At 39.8% G+C, this 23887-nt stretch overlaps 1 protein-coding gene across 1 annotated transcript in view; it reads right to left on the bottom strand.

The window, feature by feature from the left end:
- LOC144333278 (uncharacterized) overlaps window positions 1-23453 on the bottom strand; it is a 93067-nt gene extending 69614 nt beyond the window's left edge. Inside the window, exon 1 of the mRNA XM_077956522.1 lies at window positions 23304-23453. Within this exon, the coding sequence (XP_077812648.1) occupies window positions 23304-23453 (150 nt within the window). The remainder of the gene's footprint in view (window positions 1-23303) is intronic.
- Window positions 23454-23887: the final 434 nt, after the last annotated feature.

Genomic DNA, 23887 nt, shown 5'->3' with positions numbered 1-23887 from the left:
AGTGCATTCTACTAAACATTTTCATAACCCTGGCAATCTTTTCAGAATCTTGAAATCATGGAGATAAATGGCTCTCTAACCCTTTCCCTTGGCTGGGAGAACAGAGTAAAAGACAAAACCAATACTGTTGGCACCCATCTCACCACATCCTCTCCCTCTCAGAAAAGGATAGAAAACACATCATAGAGGAAAATACAGAGGGGAGATAAAGAAAAGCCATAACATCTTCAAGGAGAACTACAAACCACTGCTCAAGGAAATAAGAGAAGACACAAACAAATAGAAAAACATTCCACCCTCATGGATAGGAAGAATCAATATCACGAAAATGGCCATACTGCCCAAAGTAGTTTATAAATTCAATGCTATTCCCATCAAACTACCATTGACATGCTTCAGAGAATTAGAAAAAACTACTTTAAATTTCAGATGGAACAAAAAAAGGGCCTGTATAGCCAAGACAATCCTAAGCAAAAAGAACAAAGCTGTAGGCAACAAGTTACCTGACTTCAAACTATACTACAATGCTACAGTAACCAAAACAGGATGGTACTGACACCAAAACAGACATATAGACCAATGGAACATAACAGAGACCTCAGAAATAACACCACACACCTACAACCATCTAATCTTCGACAAACCTAACAAAAACAAGCAATGAGGAAAAGACTCCCTATTTAATAAATGGTGCTGGGAAAACTGGCTAGCCATATGCAGAAAACTGAAAGTGGATACCTTCCTTACACCTTATACAAAAATTAACTCAAGATGGAGTAAAGATTTAAATGTAAAGCCCAAAATCATAAAAATCCTAGAAGAAAACCTAGGCAATATCATTCAGGACATAGGCACAGGCAAAGATTTCATGACGAAAATGCCAAAAGCAATTACAACAAAAGCTGAAATTGACAAATGGAATTGAATTAAACTAAAGAGCTAAAAGAAACTATCATCAGACTGAACAGGCAACCTACACAATGGGAGAAGATTTTTGCAATCTACTCATCTGACAAAGGGCTAATGTCCAGAATCTACAAGGAACTTAAACAAATTTACAAGAAAAAAAACAAACAACCCCAACAAAAAGTGAGCAAAGGATATGAACAGACACCTCTCTAAAGAAGACATTTATGCAGGCAACAAACATATGAAAAAAAGCTCAACATCACTGATAATTAGACAAATATGAATCAAAACCACAATCAGAAACCATCTTATGCCAGTCAGAATGGTGATTATTAAAATGTCAAGAAACAATAGATGCTGGTGAGGCTGTGGAGAAATAGGAATGCTTTTACACTGTTGGTAGGAATGTAAATTAGTTCAACCACTGTGGAAGACAGTGTGGCAATTCCTCAAGGACCTAGAACCAGAAATACCATTTGACCCAGCAACCCCATTACTGGGTATATACCCAAAGGAATGTAAATCATTCTACTATAAAGACACATGCACACATATCTTTATTGTGGCACCATTTACAACAGTGAAGACATGGAACCAATCCAAATGCTCATCAATGATAGACTGGATAAAGAAAATGTGGCACATAAACACCATGGAATACTATGCAGTCATAAAAAAGGAATGAAATCATGTCGTTTGCAGGGACATGGATAAAGCTGGAAGCCATTATCCTCAGCAAACTAACACAGGAACAGAAAACCAGACACTGAATGTTCTCACTCATAAGTGGGAGTTGAACAGTGAGAGCACATGGACAGAGGGAGGGGAACATCACACACTGAGGCCTGTTGAGGGGTGGGGAGTGAGGGGATGAGAGCATCAGGACAAATAGCTAATGCATGCAGGGCTTAAAACGTAGATGACTGGTAGAGGGGTGTAGCAAACCACCACAGTACACATGTACCTGTGTAACAAACCTGCACGTTCTGCACATGTATCCCAGAACTTAAAGTAAAATAAAATAAAATAAATACAAAAAAAGCAAAAACAAAACAACAACAACAAAAGAATACATAAAAACATGAGGGAAAATTTCATAATACAGTAAGAGAAAAAACTTTACAGCAATAGTAAAATACCATCCCATCGCTGCTTCAAAATACACACAATGAGAAGCAGTTAAAAAAGAAAGAAAGAAAGAAGAAAGAAAGAAAGAAAGAAAGAAAGAAAGAAAGAAAGAAAGAAAGAAAGAAAGAAAAAGAAAAGCCATAATGAAGACAAGTGAAGACATCATAGGTATCCGAAAATAACAGGGAGAGATGAAAGTGTGCATACCATGAGACAGAGAAGGGAGTAGCTGGTTTGCTACCTTGGGCCTTCCTCCTTTCCTGGTGAACACAACATACAATTGGACAATGAGTCATTGTGGGGAAAGCCACTGATTGCTGTACAAAGTCAGGGACTTTTGGGCATTAAATTTACAGGCTCTGGGGTATGGAAGGCTTGGGACTCCAAGAGTATCTTTCCCTCCCTCTCTTCTTCCCTCTCTGTGTTCTTTTTTCTCCTTCTCCTCCTCCCTTTGCTCCTCCTCTTCCTTTTTCTTTTTCTTCTCTCTCTCCCTCTGTCTTTCTTTCTCTTTCCATTCCAAGCTAGAGTATTTTTATACTTTGGAGGCACCTTTCCCTTACTGGTGCTAAGAGAAGACAGTATGAATAGGAGGGAGAGGAAAGAAGGAGATGACTTAGTGGGTTATGTGGGTCTTTGTTTATAATAGAAGAATATGGTACAAGAACACATAGGTACCACACCCACTCCTTTGTATTTGTATATTGCCTTCAACTTTTTTCTTGTTTTGTATGACCAAGTTTTGGCAATTCTCAGCATATTTTTGTCGATACACTCAATTGCTGATTTCTGCCCTCCTGCTACAAAATCCCATATTCTGAAAGGACTTTAAGCTCCTTAAGGGCTGGGGTAATGTCTTAATCATCTTTGTATCCCTGGTGTCTGGAACATTGCTGCTGCTCAACTGAACGTTTGTCAATTGAATGAGTGAATAAATAAGTGTAAGTTCTCTCTACAAAGTATCAAGCCATGTGGCTGTGGTGATTCAAGTATGATTAAAGGCATGCCATAGCTTAGATGTTTGTTCCTTCCAAATCTCATGTTAAAATTTGATCTCCAGTGTTGGAGGTGGGGCCTAATGGGAGGTGTCTGGGGAATGGCGGCAGATCCTTTATGAATCGATTAATTCCCTCCCGCTAGGGGAAGTGGGTGAGTGAGTTCTCACTCTATTACTTCTCAGGACAGCTGGTTGTCCAAAGAGCCAGGCACCTCCCCTCATCTCCCTCTCTTTCACCAGGTGAGCTCTACACAGGCCAGCTCCCCTTTGCCTTCTACCACAAGTGGAAGTAGCCTGAGGCCCTTACCAGAAGCCAGTTTTCCAGCCAGCAGAACTGTGAGTCAAATAAACCTTTTTTCTTTACAAATTACTTAACCTCAAATATTCCTTCATAGCAACACAAAACATACAAGACAGTGCATGAAAGGAAGGAATATTTTAAATGAGGAATATTCTGGAAATCAGGAATATCAGATCCTAAAGAAACAAGGGACTTTAGAGTTTCTGTTAAGTTTATGTGATTTAGTTTCACAGCATACACAGGAGACAAGGATTTGATGCAGTCCTGTGGAGTGATAAAGACTGACTCGTATATGTGCTGAAACTTTTATGCATCTAGAAGTGGATAATGAGTGGTCACAAGAAAAGGAAGATATTAATGATCAACACAGAAGACTTTTTTTAAATACAGAAAAAAATAAAGTTTATAAAGCTGCTGCTTAGGCAGTAGGGAACTTTGACTGTCTTTAAATCAGCACTGAAGAAAGGGGCTGCTCTCTTCTAACATCAATTAATCAGAAAACCTGAATGAGGAGAGTACTTGGGAAGATACTTTGGTGAACCTTACCTGCAGTTCACCCTTCAGAGCAGGCTCATTCTTCAGAGGGGCCCATCATCCTTCAAAGGAGGATCCATTTCTAGCTTCATCCCATTGGAAGCAACAAGGAGCAAAAGGATGTTGGTTTCGGCTCAACTGTAGATCAGCTGGCCCCGCAGGTGTGTGAGCTGACCTATGAATAGGAAAGCCCTGCATCTGCTACCACCATCTTTTTGTTTGGTTTCCATGGGTGTCTGGGTTGGAGCTGGAAGAAATTATCAGAACTGGGCCCTGGTGAACCACAGGGGAAGATAACAGGAAAATGAAGTTCTAAACCTAAATTATGCCGGCATGTGATTTTTTTTTTTTTTTTTTTTTTTTTGAGACGGAGTCTGGCTCTGTCACCCAGGCTGGAGTGCAGTGGCGCGATCTCGGCTCACTGCAAGCTCCGCCTCCCGGGTTTACGCCATTCTCCTGCCTCAGCCTCCCGAGTAGCTGGGACTACAGGCGCCCGCCACCTCGCCCGGCTAGTTTTTTGTATTTTTTAGTAGAGACGGGGTTTCACCGTGTTAGCCAGGATGGTCTCGATCTCCTGACCTCGTGATCCGCCCGTCTCGGCCTCCCAAAGTGCTGGGATTACAGGCTTGAGCCACCGCGCCCGGCCGTGATTTTTATAATCTTTTTTTTAAGAAAGACCAAGACAATAGAAGGAGACACATGGGGTAGGGAGATTTTTTTCTAATGTTCACCAGTAGTGTCTATAAAATATGAAGCACCTAAAACCAATTAATGACCCTCAGTTACATGATGTTTTAATTCCACTTAAGAACGAAGATTTCAACAGCACTGAATATGATAGAATATTATATTCTCCCCTCCCTATTCCCTTCTAATCTTTATTATTTTAATTCTGCTTATGCCAATATGACTATTTGCAGAGTTTTGGCCTTTCTTTTCCAATGCTTATAAGTCAAAACAGGAATTCCAACCTTTTATTATTGCTCTGGTGATAATATCAAATGCTGCAAACATGGATAATCTCCAATTTTTATAATCTGCAGATATAATGGGGAGGAAAATCATATTAGGCTGCAAAAGAAGAATAGAGAATGAGAGAGGGTTAAAATAACAAACCGTAAAGAGTCTTCCGAGAATTGCGAAGAGCTGCTCTTTGGATCCATATTGTATTTTTTTTCCGACACATTTAAATGTAAACAGGCAAGCCCCATGTCTCCAGGAAGCTTTTTCCTTTTAAAGCGCTCTTTACTATTTAAACAGATACAGGATAGATATTTCAACGCAGAGCCCACATAAAATCCCATATTAGGGATGATACCAAACTTAAAGAATGTTGTAAAATGAGAATGGAAAAAAATGTACAAAATGAATTCCTGCCCATTTACATGCTTTCAGTCAGGCTACTAGATAACCAAGCCTGTCTTTGTGTTAACACTGTAGATTAGGTCAAGTTTTTACCCCTCTGAGCTCTTTTCCTGTAAATGACGGGTTTTGATGTGAAACAAGCAACATGTCAAAGCAAGTTGAAAGATGTAGGCATTTTATGCCATGTCACAATGACAGGCCGGTGAATATTTGGGCCATTAGGGGCTTATTAGTGAATAAATGACCAGATGGTTCAGTGATGCACGGAGATGGACAGAGCTGGATGCTCCTAATCAGCACTGTCTGTACTTGATGTCAAATCACATGACACAGTAACCCATGGATACCAAGTAAGAGTTACCATTAGCAAGTCAATTTCATATCTGGGTGGTGTAAACAGACTTATAACCACACTTCAGAGCTGCCTCTGTTTTGAGGAAGGAAAATACAGTAGAGTATTAAAAGGCACAGACACAATGAATTCTAATTGTTATTTGATAATTAAACAAAGAATTTCTATCTTAGTTCCTCCCCTTTATTCTTGTGAAAGGAATGATGCCTCAATGCATAAGAAAAGAGATTGTCAAAAATAAAGAGATCGAATTGAAAACACATTTAAAATCTAAGTGAAAGACATAACGTTTGGTTGAGTGGGCCAAAGGTGAAAAGATTCAAGGCCGTCTTCTTAGAGCACTCTGCAGTAGGCGGTGAAGAGAAAGTTTAGGCACAGACCACAAACTATCAACACATGTTATTTACCTTTGTACACTGCGCATTTATATTTTTCCTCTTTGGCTTTAAAAATGTTGATAGCGTTAACAGCCACCATGGGTTTTTCCCGTAGGAATGTACAAAAGTGTTTTTGAAGGCAAGTGTCCATTTCTTTTCTTTCCTCATCATTTTCAGTATTTTCAGACTGACAAGTGTTCCTTGGATTGTGAACACCCAACTGCTACTAAGGAAAACAATTACTCTTAAAATCTAAAGAAGAAACACCCTGGAAATAAACTCTTACTTTGGTGCTCTCTCAGAAACTAGTGGGTGTGAGGGCAGAGATTCAATGCATTATGCATCTACCGTGGAAAGTGTTGACAGGCATTTCCTCACAAGAACATCAATTAAAGCAATTCAGTCTTGAGGGAGCGAGAATTAAATCATATTACAGTAAGTGTTCTCTTTTAATAATAATACCTATGGTTTGTATAGGGTTTTTCATTTACAAAGTATTCTTCATGAATGTTGTGTCTTTTAATCTTCTTTTTAGCCAACTACTGTTAATTTCCTTAATAAAACTTTCCTGGGAATCTACTATGTGTGTCTACTTCTGGACACAAGGCTAGGGAAACAGGAGCAAGGAGGGGAATTCCTCAGAAATGTACAGTAGTCTTAAATAGGGCATTGTAATGATTACTATGTAACATTCGATGCTTACAAAAAGATTATATGTAACATGCACTTCCTAAAATTTTACATCTATGACCCAATATAAGAACTAGAATGTGATAAATAATACTAAAGCTCCCCCCTCACCTAGCTACACCCTGCCCCACGCAGAAATAACCACATTCTGAATTTTGACTTTATCATTTCCTTAATATTCAAAACGAACTTAACTTCACATGGCTCTGTTTCTAACAAGATGTTTGTGAATTTGCTTGTTTTATTCCTTTGTAAAAATGGTGGCATCACACTTCATGTATTCTCATGAGACTTGCTTTTTTTCCACTCGATGCATTTAAACTTTAACCACATTGCTGTGCATGGCTGAAATTCATTCACTTTTACTATTTTAGTATATTCCATGGTGTGAATATTCCACAATTGGTGTATCCATTCTCCTGTCTGTAGACATTTGACTTGTTTCCAGTTTGGGGCTAATACAAATAATGCTGCAAAGAATATTCTGGTACATTTATACTATTGTTCATATGCACACGTTTTCTCTAGGTGTGAAATTTCTGGTCCTGGGGTAAATATTTATTCAGTTGAGCAAGATAATGCTAAACTATTTTCCAAGGTTGTACCAATTTACACTCCCACCAATAGTGTATGAAGAGCATTTTCATTATTTGACATCCTTGTCAACACATTATTTTCAGACGTATAATTTTGCCAATCTAGTGGGTGTAAATTCAACCTTAACAACCACCCTCAGAAGTAATTATTGTCTAGTTTTACAGGTAAGGCTCAAAATCATGTAACTTGTAAAGTCAAAACGTGAGCCCAGTTCTCTAGCCTGCAAACCCAAAGTTCTTTTCACTGTACCACACTGTCTACCACAGTTCAGGCCCCACTGACTCATGCTTTACTTTTTTAAGCACAGTTAGCATTCAGGAGAAGTATAGTGTTCAATTTAGGACTTGGCCACTGATTGGTTAAGCAACTTGGGCAATTATACCGTGCCTCAATTATTTTATCTAGAAAATGGCTACTATAATGATGATGATAATAATAATAATATCACCTATTTTATGTGACTGTTATCATGGTTAAACAAGTTATTTCTTCCCTTCTCTCAACTAGATATTTAAATAAACATGTACTCTAAATACCAACCATGACAGGTAGAGTTTGGTATATTTTCTTTAACCTAAATGCCCTCTTTCTTTCAAGCAAATGACTTTTTCATTAACGGTTTCATAATTTCATGTTTTGAGCTGCCAAATATGTTCTTGTTTCACATGCATTTACACTGAAGCATTGAAAGAATCCTTTAGCTCTACAACCGTGGTGACTTGACACGAGCACAATCAGTTTAAAAGTTTATTTTTTTTTTTTTTTTTTTTTTTTAAATTTATTTATTATTATTATACTTTAAGTTGTAGGGTACATGTGCATAACGTGCAGGTTTGTTACATATGTATACTTGTGCCATGTTGCTGTGCTGCACCCATCAACTCGTCATTTACATCAGGTATAACTCCCAATGCAATCCCTCCCCCCTCCCCCCTCCCCATGATAGGCCCCGGTGTGTGATGTTCCCCTTCCTGAGTCCGAGTGATCTCATTGTTCAGTTCCCACCTATGAGTGAGAACATGCGGTGTTTGGTTTTCTGTTCTTGTGATAGTTTGCTAAGAATGATGGATTCCAGCTGCATCCAAGTCCCTACAAAGGACTCAAACTCATCCTTTTTGATGGCTGCATAGTATTCCATGGTGTATATGTGCCACATTTTCTTAATCCAATCTGTCACTGATGGACATTTGGGTTGATTCCAAGTCTTTGCTATTGTGAATAGTGCTGCAATAAACATACGTGTGCATGTGTCTTTATAGCAGCATAATTTATAATCCTTTGGGTATATACCCAGTAATGGGATGGCTGGGTCATATGGTACATCTAGTTCTAGATCCTTGAGGAATCGCCATACTGTTTTCCATAATGGTTGAACTAGTTTACAATCCCACCAACAGTGTAAAAGTGTTCCTATTTCTCCACATCCTCTCCAGCACCTGTTGTTTCCTGACTTTTTAATGATCGCCATTCTAACTGGTGTGAGATGGTATCTCATGGTGGTTTTGATTTGCATTTCTCTGATGGCCAGTGATGATGAGCATTTTTTCATGTGTCTGTTGGCTGTATGAATGTCTTCTTTTGAGAAATGTCTGTTCATGTCCTTTGCCCACTTTTTGATGGGGTTGTTTGTTTTTTTCTTGTAAATTTGTTTGAGTTCTTTGTAGGTTCTGGATATTAGCCCTTTGTCAGATGAGTAGATTGCAAAAATTTTCTCCCATTCTGTAGGTTGCCTGTTCACTCTGATGGTAGTGTCTTTTGCTGTGCAGAAGCTCTTTAGTTTAATGAGATCCCATTTGTCAATTTTGGCTTTTGCTGCCGTTGCTTTTGGTGTTTTAGACATGAAATCTTTGCCCATGCCTATGTCCTGAATGGTACTACCTAGGTTTTCCTCTAGGATTTTTATGGTATTAGGTCTAACATTTAAGTCTCTAATCCATCTTGAATTAATTTTCGTATAAGGAGTAAGGAAAGGATCCAGTTTCAGCTTTCTACTTATGGCTAGCCAATTTTCCCAGCACCATTTATTAAATAGGGAATCCTTTCCCCATTTCTTGTTTCTCTCAGGTTTGTCAAAGATCAAATGGCTGTAGATGTGTGGTATTATTTCTGAGGACTCTGTTCTGTTCCATTGGTCTATATCTCTGTTTTGGTACCAGTACCATGCTGTTTTGGTTACTGTAGCCTTGTAGTATAGTTTGAAGTCAGGTAGCGTGATGCCTCCAGCTTTGTTCTTTTGACTTAGGATTGTCTTGGAGATGCGGGCTCTTTTTTGGTTCCATATGAACTTTAAAGCAGTTTTTTCCAATTCTGTGAAGAAACTCATTGGTAGCTTGATGGGGATGGCATTGAATCTATAAATTACCTTGGGCAGTATGGCCATTTTCACAATATTGATTCTTCCTATCCATGAGCATGGTATGTTCTTCCATTTGTTTGTGTCCTCTTTTATTTCACTGAGCAGTGGTTTGTAGTTCTCCTTGAAGAGGTCCTTTACATCCCTTGTTAGTTGGATTCCTAGGTATTTGATTCTCTTTGAAGCAATTGTGAATGGAAGTTCATTCCTGATTTGGCTCTCTGTTTGTCTGTTACTGGTGTATAAGAATGCTTGTGATTTTTGCACATTAATTTTGTATCCTGAGACTTTGCTGAAGTTGCTTATCAGCTTAAGGAGATTTTGGGCTGAGACAATGGGGTTTTCTAAATATACAATCATGTCATCTGCAAACAGGGACAATTTGACTTCTTCTTTTCCTAACTGAATACCCTTGATTTCTTTCTCTTGCCTGATTGCCCTAGCCAGAACTTCCAACACTATGTTGAATAGGAGTGGTGAGAGAGGGCATCCCTGTCTTGTGCCAGTTTTCAAAGGGAATTTTTCCAGTTTTTGCCCATTCAGTATGATATTGGCTGTGGGTTTGTCATAAATAGCTGTTATTATTTTGAGGTACGTTCCATCAATACCGAATTTATTGAGCGTTTTTAGCATGAAGGGCTGTTGAATTTTGTCAAAAGCCTTTTCTGCATCAATTGAGATAATCATGTGGTTCTTGTCTTTGGTTCTGTTTATATGCTGGATTATGTTTATTGATTTGCGAATGTTGAACCAGCCTTGCATCCCAGGGATGAAGCCCACTTGATCATGGTGGATAAGCTTTTTGATGTGTTGCTGAATCCGGTTTGCCAGTATTTTATTGAGGATTTTTGCATCGATGTTCATCAGGGATATTGGTCTAAAATTCTCTTTTTTTGTTGTGTCTCTGCCAGGCTTTGGTATCAGGATGATGTTGGCCTCATAAAATGAGTTAGGGAGGATTCCCTCTTTTTCTATTGATTGGAATAGTTTCAGAAGGAATGGTACCAACTCCTCTTTGTACCTCTGGTAGAATTCAGCTGTGAATCCATCTGGTCCTGGACTTTTTTTGGTTGGTAGGCTATTAATTGTTGCCTCAATTTCAGAGCCTGCTATTGGTCTATTCAGGGATTCAACTTCTTCCTGGTTTAGTCTTGGAAGAGTGTAAGTGTCCAGGAAATTATCCATTTCTTCTAGATTTTCCAGTTTATTTGCATAGAGGTGTTTATAGTATTCTCTGATGGTAGTTTGTATTTCTGTGGGGTCGGTGGTGATATCCCCTTGATCATTTTTAATTGCGTCGATTTGATTCTTCTCTCTTTTCTTCTTTATTAGTCTGGCTAGTGGTCTGTCAATTTTGTTGATCTTTTCAAAAAACCAACTCCTGGATTCATTGATTTTTTGGAGGGTTTTTTGTGTTTCTATCTCCTTCAGTTCTGCTCTGATCTTAGTTATTTCTTGCCTTCTGCTAGCTTTCGAATGTGTTTGCTCTTGCTTCTCTAGTTCTTTTAATTGCGATGTTAGAGTGTCAATTTTACATCTTTCCTGCTTTCTCTTGTGGGCATTTAGTGCTATAAATTTCCCTCTACACACTGCTTTAAATGTGTCCCAGAGATTCTGGTATGTTGTATCTTTGTTCTCATTGGTTTCAAAGAACATCTTTATTTCTGCCTTCATTTCGTTATGTACCCAGTAGTCATTCAGGAGCAGGTTGTTCAGTTTCCATGTAGTTGAGCGGTTTTGATTGAGTTTCTTAGTCCTGAGTTCTAGTTTGATTGCACTGTGGTCTGAGAGACAGTTTGTTATAATTTCTGTTCTTGTACATTTGCTGAGGAGTGCTTTACTTCCAATTACGTGGTCAATTTTGGAGTAAGTATGATGTGGTGCTGAGAAGAATGTATATTCTGTTGATTTGGGGTGGAGAGTTCTATAGATGTCTATTAGGTCTGCTTGCTGCAGAGATGAGTTCAATTCCTGGATATCCTTGTTAACTTTCTGTCTCGTTGATCTGTCTAATGTTGACAGTGGAGTGTTGAAGTCTCCCATTATTATTGTATGGGAGTCTAAGTCTCTTTGTAAGTCTCTAAGGACTTGCTTTATGAATCTGGGTGCTCCTGTATTGGGTGCATATATATTTAGGATAGTTAGCTCTTCCTGTTGAATTGATCCCTTTACCATTATGTAATGGCCTTCTTTGTCTCTTTTGATCTTTGATGGTTTAAAGTCTGTTTTATCAGAGACTAGTATTGCAACCCCTGCTTTTTTGTGTTCTCCATTTGCTTGGTAAATCTTCCTCCATCCCTTTATTTTGAGCCTATGTATGTCTCTGCGTGTGAGATGGGTCTCCTGAATACAGCAGACTGATGGGTCTTGATTCTTTATCCAGTTTGCCAGTCTGTGTCTTTTAATTGGAGCATTTAGTCCATTTACATTTAAGGTTAATATTGTTATGTGTGAACTTGATCCTGCCATTATGATATTAACTGGTTATTTTGCTCATTAGTTGATGCAGTTTCTTCCTAGCCTCAATGGTCTTTACATTTTGGCATGTTTTTGCAATGGCTGGTACCGGTTGTTCCTTTCCATGTTTAGTGCTTCCTTCAGGATCTCTTGTAAGGCAGGCCTAGTGGTGACAAAATCTCTAAGCATTTGCTTATCTGTAAAGGATTTTATTTCTCCTTCACTTATGAAACTTAGTTTGGCTGGATATGAAATTCTGGGTTTAAAATTCTTTTCTTTAAGAATGTTGAATATTGGCCCCCACTCTCTTCTGGCTTGGAGAGTTTCTGCCGAGAGATCTGCTGTTAGTCTGATGGGCTTCCCTTTGTGGGTAACCCGACCTTTCTCTCTGGCTGCCCTTAAGATTTTTTCCTTCATTTCAACTTTGGTGAATCTGGCAATTATGTGTCTTGGAGTTGCTCTTCTCGAGGAGTATCTTTGTGGCGTTCTCTGTATTTCCTGGATTTGAATGTTGGCCTGCCCTACTAGGTTGGGGAAGTTCTCCTGGATGATATCCTGAAGAGTGTTTTCCAACTTGGTTCCATTTTCCCCCTCACTTTCAGGCACCCCAATCAGACGTAGATTTGGTCTTTTTACATAATCCCATACTTCTTGCAGGCTTTCTTCATTTCTTTTTCTTCTTTTTTCTTTTGGTTTCTCTTCTCGCTTCATTTCATTCATTTGATCCTCAATCGCTGATACTCTTTCTTCCAGTTGATCGAGTCGGTTACTGAAGCTTGTGCATTTGTCACGTATTTCTCGTGTCATGGTTTTCATCTCTTTCATTTCGTTTAGGACCTTCTCTGCATTAATTACTCTAGCCATCAATTCTTCCACTTTTTTTTCAAGATTTTTAGTTTCTTTGCGCTGGGTACGTAATTCCTCCTTTAGCTCTGAGAAATTTGATGGACTGAAGCCTTCTTCTCTCATCTCGTCAAAGTCATTCTCCGTCCAGCTTTGATCCGTTGCTGGCGATGAGCTGCGCTCCTTTGCCGGGGGAGATGCGCTCTTATTTTTTGAATTTCCAGCTTTTCTGCCCTGCTTTTTCCCCATCTTTGTGGTTTTATCTGCCTCTGGTCTTTGATGATGGTGATGTACTGATGGGGTTTTGGTGTAGGTGTCCTTCCTGTTTGATAGTTTTCCTTCTAACAGTCAGGACCCTCAGCTGTAGGTCTGTTGGAGATTGCTTGAGGTCCACTCCAGACCCTGTTTGCCTGGGTATCAGCAGCAGAGGCTGCAGAAGATAGAATATTTCTGAACAGCGAGTGTACCTGTCTGATTCTTGCTTTGGAAGCTTCCTCTCAGGGGTGTACTCTTCCCTGCGAGGTGTGGGGTGTCAGACTGCCCCTAGTGGGGGATGTCTCCCAGATAGGCTACTCTGGGGTCAGGGACCCGCTTGAGCAGGGAGTCTGTCCCTTCTCAGATCTCAACCTCCGTGTTGGGAGATCCACTGCTCTCTTCAAAGCTGTCAGACAGAGTCCTTTGCGTCTGTGCAGAGGTGTCTGTGTGTCTTAGTTTACTGTGCCCTGTCCCCAGAGGTGGAGTCTACAGAGACAGGCAGGTTTCCTTGAGCTGCTTGAGCTCCACCCAGTTCGAGCTTCCCAGCAGCTTTGTTTACCTACTTAAGCCTCAGCAATGGCGGGCGCCCCTCCCCCAGCCTCGCTGCTGCCTTGCCGGTAGATCACAGACTGCTGCGCTAGCAACGAGGGAGGCTCCGTGGGTGTGGGACCCTCCCGGCCAGGTGTGGGATATGATCTCCTGGTGTGCCTGTTTCCTAAAGCGCAGTATTAGGGTGGGAGTTACCCGATTTTCCAGGTGTTGTGTGTCTCAGTTCCCCTGGCTAGGAAAAGGGACTCCCTTCCCCCTTGCGCTTCCCAGGTGAGGCAATGCCTCGCCCTGCTTCAGCTCTCGCTGGTCGGGCTGCAGCAGCTGACCAGCTCCGATCGTCCGGCACTCCCCAGTGAGATGAACCCAGTACCTCAGTTGAAAATGCAGAAATCACCGGTCTTCTGTGTCGCTGGCGCTGGGAGTTGGAGACTGGAGCTGCTCCTATTCGGCCATCTTGCTCCTAAAAGTTTATTAAACATTTATTTTGCACTCTGAGTGATATCAAAATACCTTTAGAGCAGTTAACTTAGTTTGTATATATTCATTTGAGTGACAATTTCATGTTTTGTCGTCCCCATTAGACTGTTTCTAGTTTCAATCACAACTATATCACCAGCCTTAATACTCAATAAATACTTGTTAATTAAATGGATCAATGAACAAATTTTAAAAAGCAGACTGATGTGTTTTGCTAAAGTTACTTGTCAGTCAAATGCTGTTTTTAAAAAAATTTTATCTGAATCATACCTGCATCCTGAAAGTCTGATTTCGGAGTTTAGAATTTTTCAGAATGCATAATTTTTTTTCATTTTTGGAAAGTTAATACTCTATACATATTGTATATCATATGACATCTACATCAGGGCCTGGGCACAACTCAATAATCAAACACATGAACATTTCTGCACTAAAATGCATGAACAGTCACACAAAAAGGAGTTTTCAGGACCACAAATAATATCATAGAGGTTCAGGTCAAATTGGCTTCTGAAGGAGTTATGGAGATGCTTACTATTTTCAGGGATTTGGGATTATAGAATTGTGGATTAAAATGTTAGAGCTGTAATTTTTTAAAGTGTGGAAATTTGAATCCATGACTTCTTGGTCCCTAATATATTTTATTCACACTATGGTGCACATTACTCACACTTCTTTCCTTGATCTCCAGGAAAAACTCCACTAGTTTATGAAACTTATTTAAATAGACCAGTGATTCTCCAATTACCCTGAGGCCATGGAAATATACAAGCTATTCCTAGGAGAGGCATAGCCAAATCTTAACCAATAATAAAAACTACTTCAAAAATTAAAAACTGGCATTCATTATACAAGAGTCTTATAAAGTATTTATTTGCAATTCATTTGAGGTAAAATTGCAGATACTTCCAAAATATAATTTTTGTTAATGTTAGTGTTCTGATCATCTTTTTCTTAAAAGGAATGTTCTTTACAGAGGAGGAGGGAAATGTTAAAGTTGATTTTGGAGATTTATAAAAGGTTCACAGCATCTCATGAATACTTAAATACGAAAAAAAATCAGTTATTTTCAAGACCATGAGAAGGTGTAGGCTCTCAGAGCTTCTCTAACATGGCCCTCGGGCTCAAGCAAGACTAATGTTAGAAAAATCATACCAACAAGGCATTCAAAACTCAATTCTTCAGAAATGTTTAAAATGCAAATTTCCAAGTACATACCACACACACAAGACTTCCCTCCTGTCAACAGTGTCAATACAAGTTACCACTATGGCCAAGACAATGTCTTCTTTTTTTCATCCTTAGGTGTAACATATGATTTAGATGATATCCTTTACTGACTCTTGCGGATTGCACATGATTAAGTGTGCTGACTCAGAGGTCACATTGCCCAGTGAGAACCATAGCTTAGACATTTGTGTGCTGGATGCTGTAAGAAAGTTATTTAACTTCTCTATGTCTCAGTTTACCCATCTGTAGAATGTGAGTAATAATAGAGTCTGATTCATGTGGTCATTGTGGGAATTAAATTATACTTAGCATGGGTTTGACTTATGGTAAGGGATCTCTTCTTGTAAACTATTGTTATTCCAAAGTTAAGCTAATTCTGAGGATCAGGCACTTCCTCAGACATTAACAATTACCTGAACAGTCAGCAATGGCTTATGCTAGGACACAATAACACCGCAAATGCTGCTCATAATAAACCTTCTGACACTTTTCAGTACCTTGTTTCTATTGCTTATACTTTTTATTGCTTAAGACCAAAACAATGAATTAATTCATATTGTGATTTCTTTTTCTGAATAATATTTACTGAATTATAATAAGATTTATCAGCTATCTCCAACTTACAGACAGGTTGAATTCCAAAAAGTTTATTTGTATGTGGGTCACAATTTGAAATACATTTTTTCATAGAAGTAATGTTTTTAAAGAGGTTAAGTGCCCAGGCTAACACAATAAAAGGCAGTGAAGTGGGAATCCCTGCCTAGGCTAGAGGGTCTCAGACAAATCAAATAGCTCACATAGGATCAGAATCCACCTGTTAATCTGCCCAGATGCCTCAGTGGGTAAAAGTGAGCAGTTTTTGGTGGCTGAACCTTTACATGTTCTTTATCTAAGAGAGAAATAAATTGAAAGTCAGAGAAAGGGTTTGGGTGGGGGTCACAGCTTCCAGTCACCAGCTCAGAGGAGGGACATGAGCTACAAAACAGAGATTGTCACTATTGAGATGGTTAGGAATTTCTGGAACCTTCCTAACTTCCCTGTGTTTGCATTGCTCTATATCAGTTTTCTCACAGTGATTATAATGTAGGATGCTCCTTAAAACCAAATATTCTTGAGAAGGGGGATAGAAAGGGGAGTCTATTACACCCCAAAGCTAATAGAGGGCTAGGGATAAGTAGGGAGGGGAGGAGAGAACCCAAAAGCAGAAAGGGAGAGATGTCCATCATAAAGAGGAAATGAAAGCAGGCTGGGTGAATCCGTGTCACCGCCCTGCCACACATGGTGTTGTGGGAAAAGACACTGACTTCCACGGAGGATGAAACTTACTTCCCTGTGTTGTAATTTAAGAGATAAAAATAAAGGCATGGGGTCACTTGAGACTCATCATCAGTACCATTAAGTATCCACATTGGCGTAAGAGAAGATTCTTACTTTGGTTTTCAACCTTGGCTGCACATTAGAATCATCCAGGAAGATTAAAAAATTCCAATGCCCAAGGTACACCTCAGACTGATTCTTCCAGAATCCTGAGACCAAGGCATCAGAAGGTTTTAAAGCCTCAGGAGGATTCCAATGAACAGCCAGGTTTGAAACATTTTAAATACCAACCACTCTCAGGTGTCCTAAACTGTGGCCTAAATAAGGCACTGTGGCCCCCACAAAGCTCTGAGATACCCTAATCTTAAAGCCTCTCACCCAAATTCATGTTTATAATTAAATTCCTCTTTCCCAAAAAAAATCTGGGAGAGAATTTGAGAATAGATTTAATGAAGCTGATTATTCACTTTATGATTTCATTTGCTAAGAAAGAAAAAATAACTTCAAGAACAGTAGTCATTGAAACCGATGGCAAAATACTTCCAACATTTTATGTGCAAACTCAAAGACCGTCCTAGAGATGAATTTGACTCACCATGTGCCAGGCAATGTGCTGAATGCTGAGGATAAAATAATCACAAATGTAGAAAGAACCCTGCCAAAATGTGGCTTAGAGTCAATGATGACAGCAAGAGTTGACAGGGGAACCTGCGAGATGCAGGCTGAGCACCTGCCCAGCCTAGGCTACCAATAAGGAAAGAGCTACACATGCGATGTCTGAGTCACCTGTTTGAAATCCTTATGCTTTTTGAGTCACAGATATCAATCCCATGAGTCCAATATCACTCAATGGGTGTGTCAGCGTGCCAACAGCTGAATGATACATACTAATCAATGTACCTTGTTTGTCGTGGTTCACCAGCTATCCTTTTGATGGGTCTTTTATGCCTAGGAATGTGGGCATGGGAGGCAACTTAGCATGTGCCTGACTGCACACGGCTACTTGCTTGCCCCACCCCTAGGATAATTCTCACTATCACCTGCTGTTTCATTAAATTACTTGGAATTATCCCTCTGTCAATCTGCATTTTTAAGAGAGAGCATTGGTAAATGCTGTCTTCAGAGAAATCTGGCTGTGTAATTAGTGTGTCTGCATCAAATCTCTTGCTTCCTAGTTGCTTTAGGGGCTTAGGAACTGAGTGTCTCACCATGCTGTAAGTATGTCATCTGTTTCTTTTTTGACAAGGTTGACCGTCTCTGGTGTCTACTGGCGCAATCCCCAAGCTTCCTGGATCTTATGTCATTAACCATCAGTGGGATCTGACTGCAGAAAATGTAGACCACATTAAGCGGCAAAAATAGCCCTGGTCTTGAAAAAGTCTCTGCATAGAAAACAAGTTGCTCTAAAAGATTCTGTTAACATGTCTGACATCCCATGCCTCCCTTCTTCTGCTGGTGGCTGCAGAGGATTCTGGCCACATGAAACACGTGCTCCCACTTCTCCCGGTCTTCTCCCGGTCCTCTCCCAACAAAGGGCTCCACAGATGCTTTATGATCATCAGTCCTAAGGTTGCGGGGGGACACAGATTTCTTCAAAGACATGTTCCTGTCTCAAAAAACTACAGATGAGAGGAGAAAATATGCAAAAGACAGGTAGCAAGTGAACCAAGCAATTGTCAGGTAAGTCATATTTTTACAGTCTTAAAGCTGCTTACAAGCCTTTGCTCATTTAGAGAACAATCTTAGAGGCTAAGCATATCCAAACAAGGCGGTGAAAGAAACAAAGCTCATCAGTACAAAGTGGACTTTTTTGTTTGTTTGGTTTTGGTTTTGGTTTTCTCTGGTTTCTACAAGCAAACACCCAAATCCTGGCTTTAAACCAGTTCTAAGCAATTCAGGAATTTCTGTTCCATGGTTCTTAAAGGAAATGAACTGATGACTTCACCAGGCCCACAAAACCACTGGTCAAGAACCACTGTGTTCCAACTTGTGAAATGAACTCTATATAAGTTAGTGGTATTGGTTTTCAGATCTTTGCTCCTAGAGCCATGTCTTGACTTTCCCGTGCTCTGTTCCTTTTCACAGGGAACTAAGGGCACTGCATTTCCGGGGTACCTGGGCCCTGCAGTTTTGGCGGAGAATCAACTGGGGGTAGGCTCTGGCAGAGAAAGAGGTCAAGGTGTTGGTCCTCCTCTCTGTTTCAGGTGGCATCTCCTCGGTGCCCATTTTCTACATGGCTTCATGTCTTGCCAAACAGCCCTGTCCTTTGCAGCCCCAGGTGCCATGGGGCAGGTCCACGGCAGTTCAGGTCCACTGGGTGGCCTCTAATCACATGCTACTCCCGTGACACCATCTCCTTCCTCTCTTCATCCTACCAGCCCCAGAGGAAAAAATGTATTTCCATACTCGTTTGCCTCTAGATTATTTCTGTTGGGTTTCTCAACTCTTTCTTTACCCGTGAAACTATTTTCTTTTGACAGATTTCTTGTTTCGAGGTATCTAGGGTAGTTCATTTCATTGGCTGACATAAGAGTATAATATTATAACTTAATCATGTTATCTATAATAAATATATAGCTACCTAAAATAACTTAAAAGAATTGCTGTTATGGATTGAATTGGGTCTCCCTGAAATTCGTATGTTGAAATCCTAAACCCGGTACCTCAGAATGTGACTGTGTTTGGAGAGAGGATCTTTAAAATGATAATAAAGGTAAAATGAAGTTATTAGGGTGTACCTTAGTCTACCCTAAAGTATCCTTATAAGAAGAGGAGAGTAGGACACAGACACACACACAGGCAATATTATATGACGACACAGGGAAATGACAGCCAATAAGGAGAGAGGCTTCAGAAAAAAACAACCCAGCTGACCTTGGACCTTGACCTTGGACTTCTATACTCTAGAACTGTGAGGAAATAAACTTCTCTTGTTTAAGCCAGTCAGACTGTGGCTCATTAATACCAGCAAGCAAATACAATTGCTTATCTCTGAAATTTGAGATAAACTACTTACCTCTAAGCCTCAATGTCCTCCTGTGTAAAATAAGGGTAATTTTAATGCCCAGGTTGTTGTGAGAATTAACGGAGAGAAGCTTAATAAAGTACTTGCTACATACTTGCTACAGTGCCATAATCGTGCAGTATCTTTTTTTTTTTTTTAAAGACAGAGTTTCGCTCTTGTCCCCCATGCTGAAGTGCAATGGCGTGATCTCGGCTCACTGCAACCTCCACCTCCTGGGTTCAAGCGATTCTCCTGCCTCAGCCTCCTGAGTAGCTGAGATTACAGTGTGTGCCACCATGCCCAGCTAATTTTTGTATTTTTAGTAGAGACAGGGTTTCTCCATGTAGGCCAGGCTGGTCTCAAACTCCTGACCTCAAGTGATCCACCCACCTTGGCCTTCCAAAGTGCTAGGATTACAGATGTGAGTCACCCTACCTGGCCTCATTTTGAATATTCATGTAGACATATAACTAAAATATGCTTGTAAAATGTTAACTCTGGAGCCCGCCTCTCTAGGTATTAGGGAGGTCTTTAGATTGGGCTGGCTGGATAATATATTCACCTAGGTTTTTTGAGTTCTCCTCAGTTATGTTTTGATTTCAGCTGCAAAGAGTTGTTTGTTTTTTTTTGCGTGTTTCTTTTTTGTCTGTTTTGTTGTTGTTGTTGTTGTTGTTGTTGCTGTTGTTTGAGATGGAGTGTTGTTCTTTTGCCCAGGCTGGAGTGCAGTGGCGTGATCGCAGCTCACTGCAGCCTCTGCCTCCTGGGTTCCGGCAATTCTCCTGCTTCAGCTTGCTGGGTAGCTGGGATTACAGGCACATGCTACTACGCTCGGCTAATTCTTGTATTTTTAATAGAGACGGAATTTCACCATGTTGGCCAGGCTGGTCTCAAACTCCTGACCTTATGTGATCCACCCGCCTCGGCCTCCCAAAGTGCTGGGATTATAGGCATGAGCCACCGCGCCCAGCCGCAAAGAGTTTTTTAGGTTTATTAATCAAAGTTGTTTTCTTAAAGCTTAAACGTTATGCCTCAGCTACAAATTCAATAACTTTTTTTTGCTCTTGCTACTGCTACTTTAGTAGTGTTTCTTGTTGCTTCTGCGTGAGTGCATTCAAGCAAGTAATTGCACTGTGACTTTTCTGCAATACCCATGACTACCCACTGGGTCAGTTTGGGGGCCAGCCAAAGCAAGCTTTCCCACCGCTTGCTGCCTGGAAGACTCCCCCAGGACTCAGATGCAGATCTTCCAGAATTGTTGCCTACAAATAGTCACACCATGGAGATAAGAAGAATCACCTTCCCTGGAACCATCTGCACCTGCAGCCAAGCTTAGCCAAACCACCTGGGCCACAGCTTATCTGTGTTAGCTACAGCCTCCCTCTTCTGACACTTTTTTACTCAGATCTTCCTTCTGTGGTGGTGAATCTAATAAACTGAGGCACTCAGATTCCTTTCCTACATCAGATTTTTGAAGTCCCAGTATGGTACAAAAAGACTAATTGCTACCCTTCTTATGGGGATATTTGTATTTTAAGAAGCATTTAGCATTCAGCTAAATGAATAAAACTCTAATAGTCTAACTTGGAGCACTAAGTGATAGGAGATTTTGGGCACCTTTAAGTAGAATTATTACTTTTTAATAATGATAAAGAAAATATTAAAGCTCAAAGTAAATAAATGCTTGGTTTTCCTTGGCTAAAGTTTTGAGAGAGTGAGTAAAAAGTAGATGATCCCTTATAAAGAAGTATTTCCACGAAGGCCTTCTTCCACTAGTAACCGAAGCTCATGCCTTACATATGCATACAATATTTATCATCATCAGTTATTATGATTAAATGTTTTCTAGGTGACTGATACTGTATTGTGAACTTTCCAGGAAAAGGAAAGGAAAAAACAAGGTGGAATAAAATAAAAACAAAAAGAAGCCTAAAACATTTGATCTACTTTACATTTTAAAAGCAGAAATTTATCATCTTGTGATTTTTAACCACCCAATGGTTTGTTGCCATATGGTACTAATTCTGCCCATGGAATGTGAAAAATAAAATAAATGTCAACTCTTGAATCACAATCACTAACCTTATAGCTACACAGAAAGTAATAGTTTTCTCTGTACATCAGTTTGTTTTTAAGGTCCAGGTGGTTTCTGCTAAATCTCTAGTCTTTTATTACATAATTTGCCTATTACTTGGAAAGGAAGATATCAGAATTTTCTTTCTATTCTGTTTTCCCCACTTCCCCACTGGAATTAGACAGTATTCATTCTGTTCCTGGACATCTTGTTATGACTCTTCACAGGTACGTTATGCAGAATTCCAGGCTGGTTAGAATACTTTGACATTGGATTTCAGACTGTATTCCCTAGCCAGATTATTTTCTTAAAGTAATACTCAAGAATAATACAGTTTCTATTGCATGGGTTTTCTAAACAAACTTACTTGGTAAAATAATGAAGAAAATAGATATCTACTTACACAGCTCTGGGGAAAATCACATTCTCAAAGATAATTTCATTTAAAATGTACATTTCAAATATGCATATTGCTAATAAGATTGCAATGATCAACAGGTTAGTGTTTTGTGTAACTTTCTGACTGGTGTAAGGCCTTCCATAGCCAAAGAGCAAGTGTTATCTATGTCACATAAACCAAAGCAAGGTACCATTCTTCAGCGATTTCCTGTCCCTCTTCCTCCCCAAATCCTTCTTTTCCTCCCTTCTCCATTCTACCAAAAATATGGTTTGATGTATTAGCAACAACTGGGCAATTTTAAAAACAGAATGTATGAAATCTGAAGAGAAAATTAAATTTCAGAGAGTAACACATTTGCTTAATTAAGAGGACAAAAGACTTTTTTTAAATGTCCAGTATTGTGGCTTCCAGTACTCATGAAAGCTAGCATGTGGTTCACAATTCCAATAACTTCTGTAAGAACATTGATTGCCCTTTTGCTGATAGGCATGGTCATTCATTGCATGGACATACGAACATGTGGGCCTTTGATCATAGTTAAGAATCATTCAGTAATTCAATATTAATTATCATATGTTACAAAATAAATCAGATACCAATAAAAATACAACACCATAGACTTATGAGGGGCCAGGAGATATTCTTGGCCTCCCAACATGCCAAACACTGATTTAGCTTCTTGATTTCTAATATTCTATTTAAGTTCCATAACAGTCCTTGAGATATGTGCTATTGTCCTTATTTCAAAGATGAGAAAATCGAAACTCAGAAAATCCAAATAAATTAATGTCTGAGTCTGGCCTTTCTGCCTCCTGTCTGGTGGACCACCTCCAATCTGTTCCCCAGCTTGGATACCCTTAGTGGATTCTCTTGACCTTTAGAACAAAGTCTAAACTCATTCCCAGGTTTCTCAAGGTCCTTCATGATCTGGCCCCAATATTATCCACTCAAACAGCAAACCTTACCACTTCTCACTTCAGGCTCCACTCTCAATCACATTCAATTTCTTTCAGTTGCCTGAATATGTCAAGCTTTCTTTTGCCCCTGGGGTTGTGCTGATGCTGGTCTGTACCTAAAGCACCCTCAAACACGTTTCTCACCCTCCTTAATGATCTGGCTAATTCTTCCTGGACCTCCAAATCTGAACTTAGGTGTCCCTTCCTCCAGGAAGCTGCCTCTGAGCCCTGAGCACCTATTGGGTGATCCCCTACAAGATCATCATAGTGTATGGGTGATCCCCTACAGCCCATCATACTGTCTCACACTCTGCCTTGTAATTAATTACTTGTTCGCTTTTCTGTATCCCTCTCTTGACAAGAGCATCTGTGGAGGCAGAAGCTGAGGTGGTCAGGTTCTCATGGTATCCCAGTGCCTAGCTGTATGCAATAGAGAATTGATATGTATTAAATGACTGGATGATTACAAGAATGACATTTGTACTTAGAGAATTTTATTTTAGTGACAATATGGCCAAAATTATACAGCAATTGCTTCTGAAAGCACACCATTTAGGATGGCATCGTGGCAGTTTGTTAGGGGATATGCAGAACCATAGGTGCAGTATGGCTTTCTAAACCATCCATGTTACTAGGTAAGCGATAAGGTTTGGCTCTGTGTCCCCACCCATATCTCATTTTGGATTGTAATCCCCATAATCCCTATGTGTGGAAGGAGGAACCAGGTG

This window comes from Macaca mulatta, chromosome 12 (assembly GCF_049350105.2).
Source record: "Macaca mulatta isolate MMU2019108-1 chromosome 12, T2T-MMU8v2.0, whole genome shotgun sequence".
Classification (NCBI taxonomy): Eukaryota; Metazoa; Chordata; class Mammalia; order Primates; family Cercopithecidae; genus Macaca; species Macaca mulatta.
The sequence above is the reverse complement of the archived record's forward strand: the minus strand, read 5'-3'. Positions and strand labels throughout refer to the sequence as shown.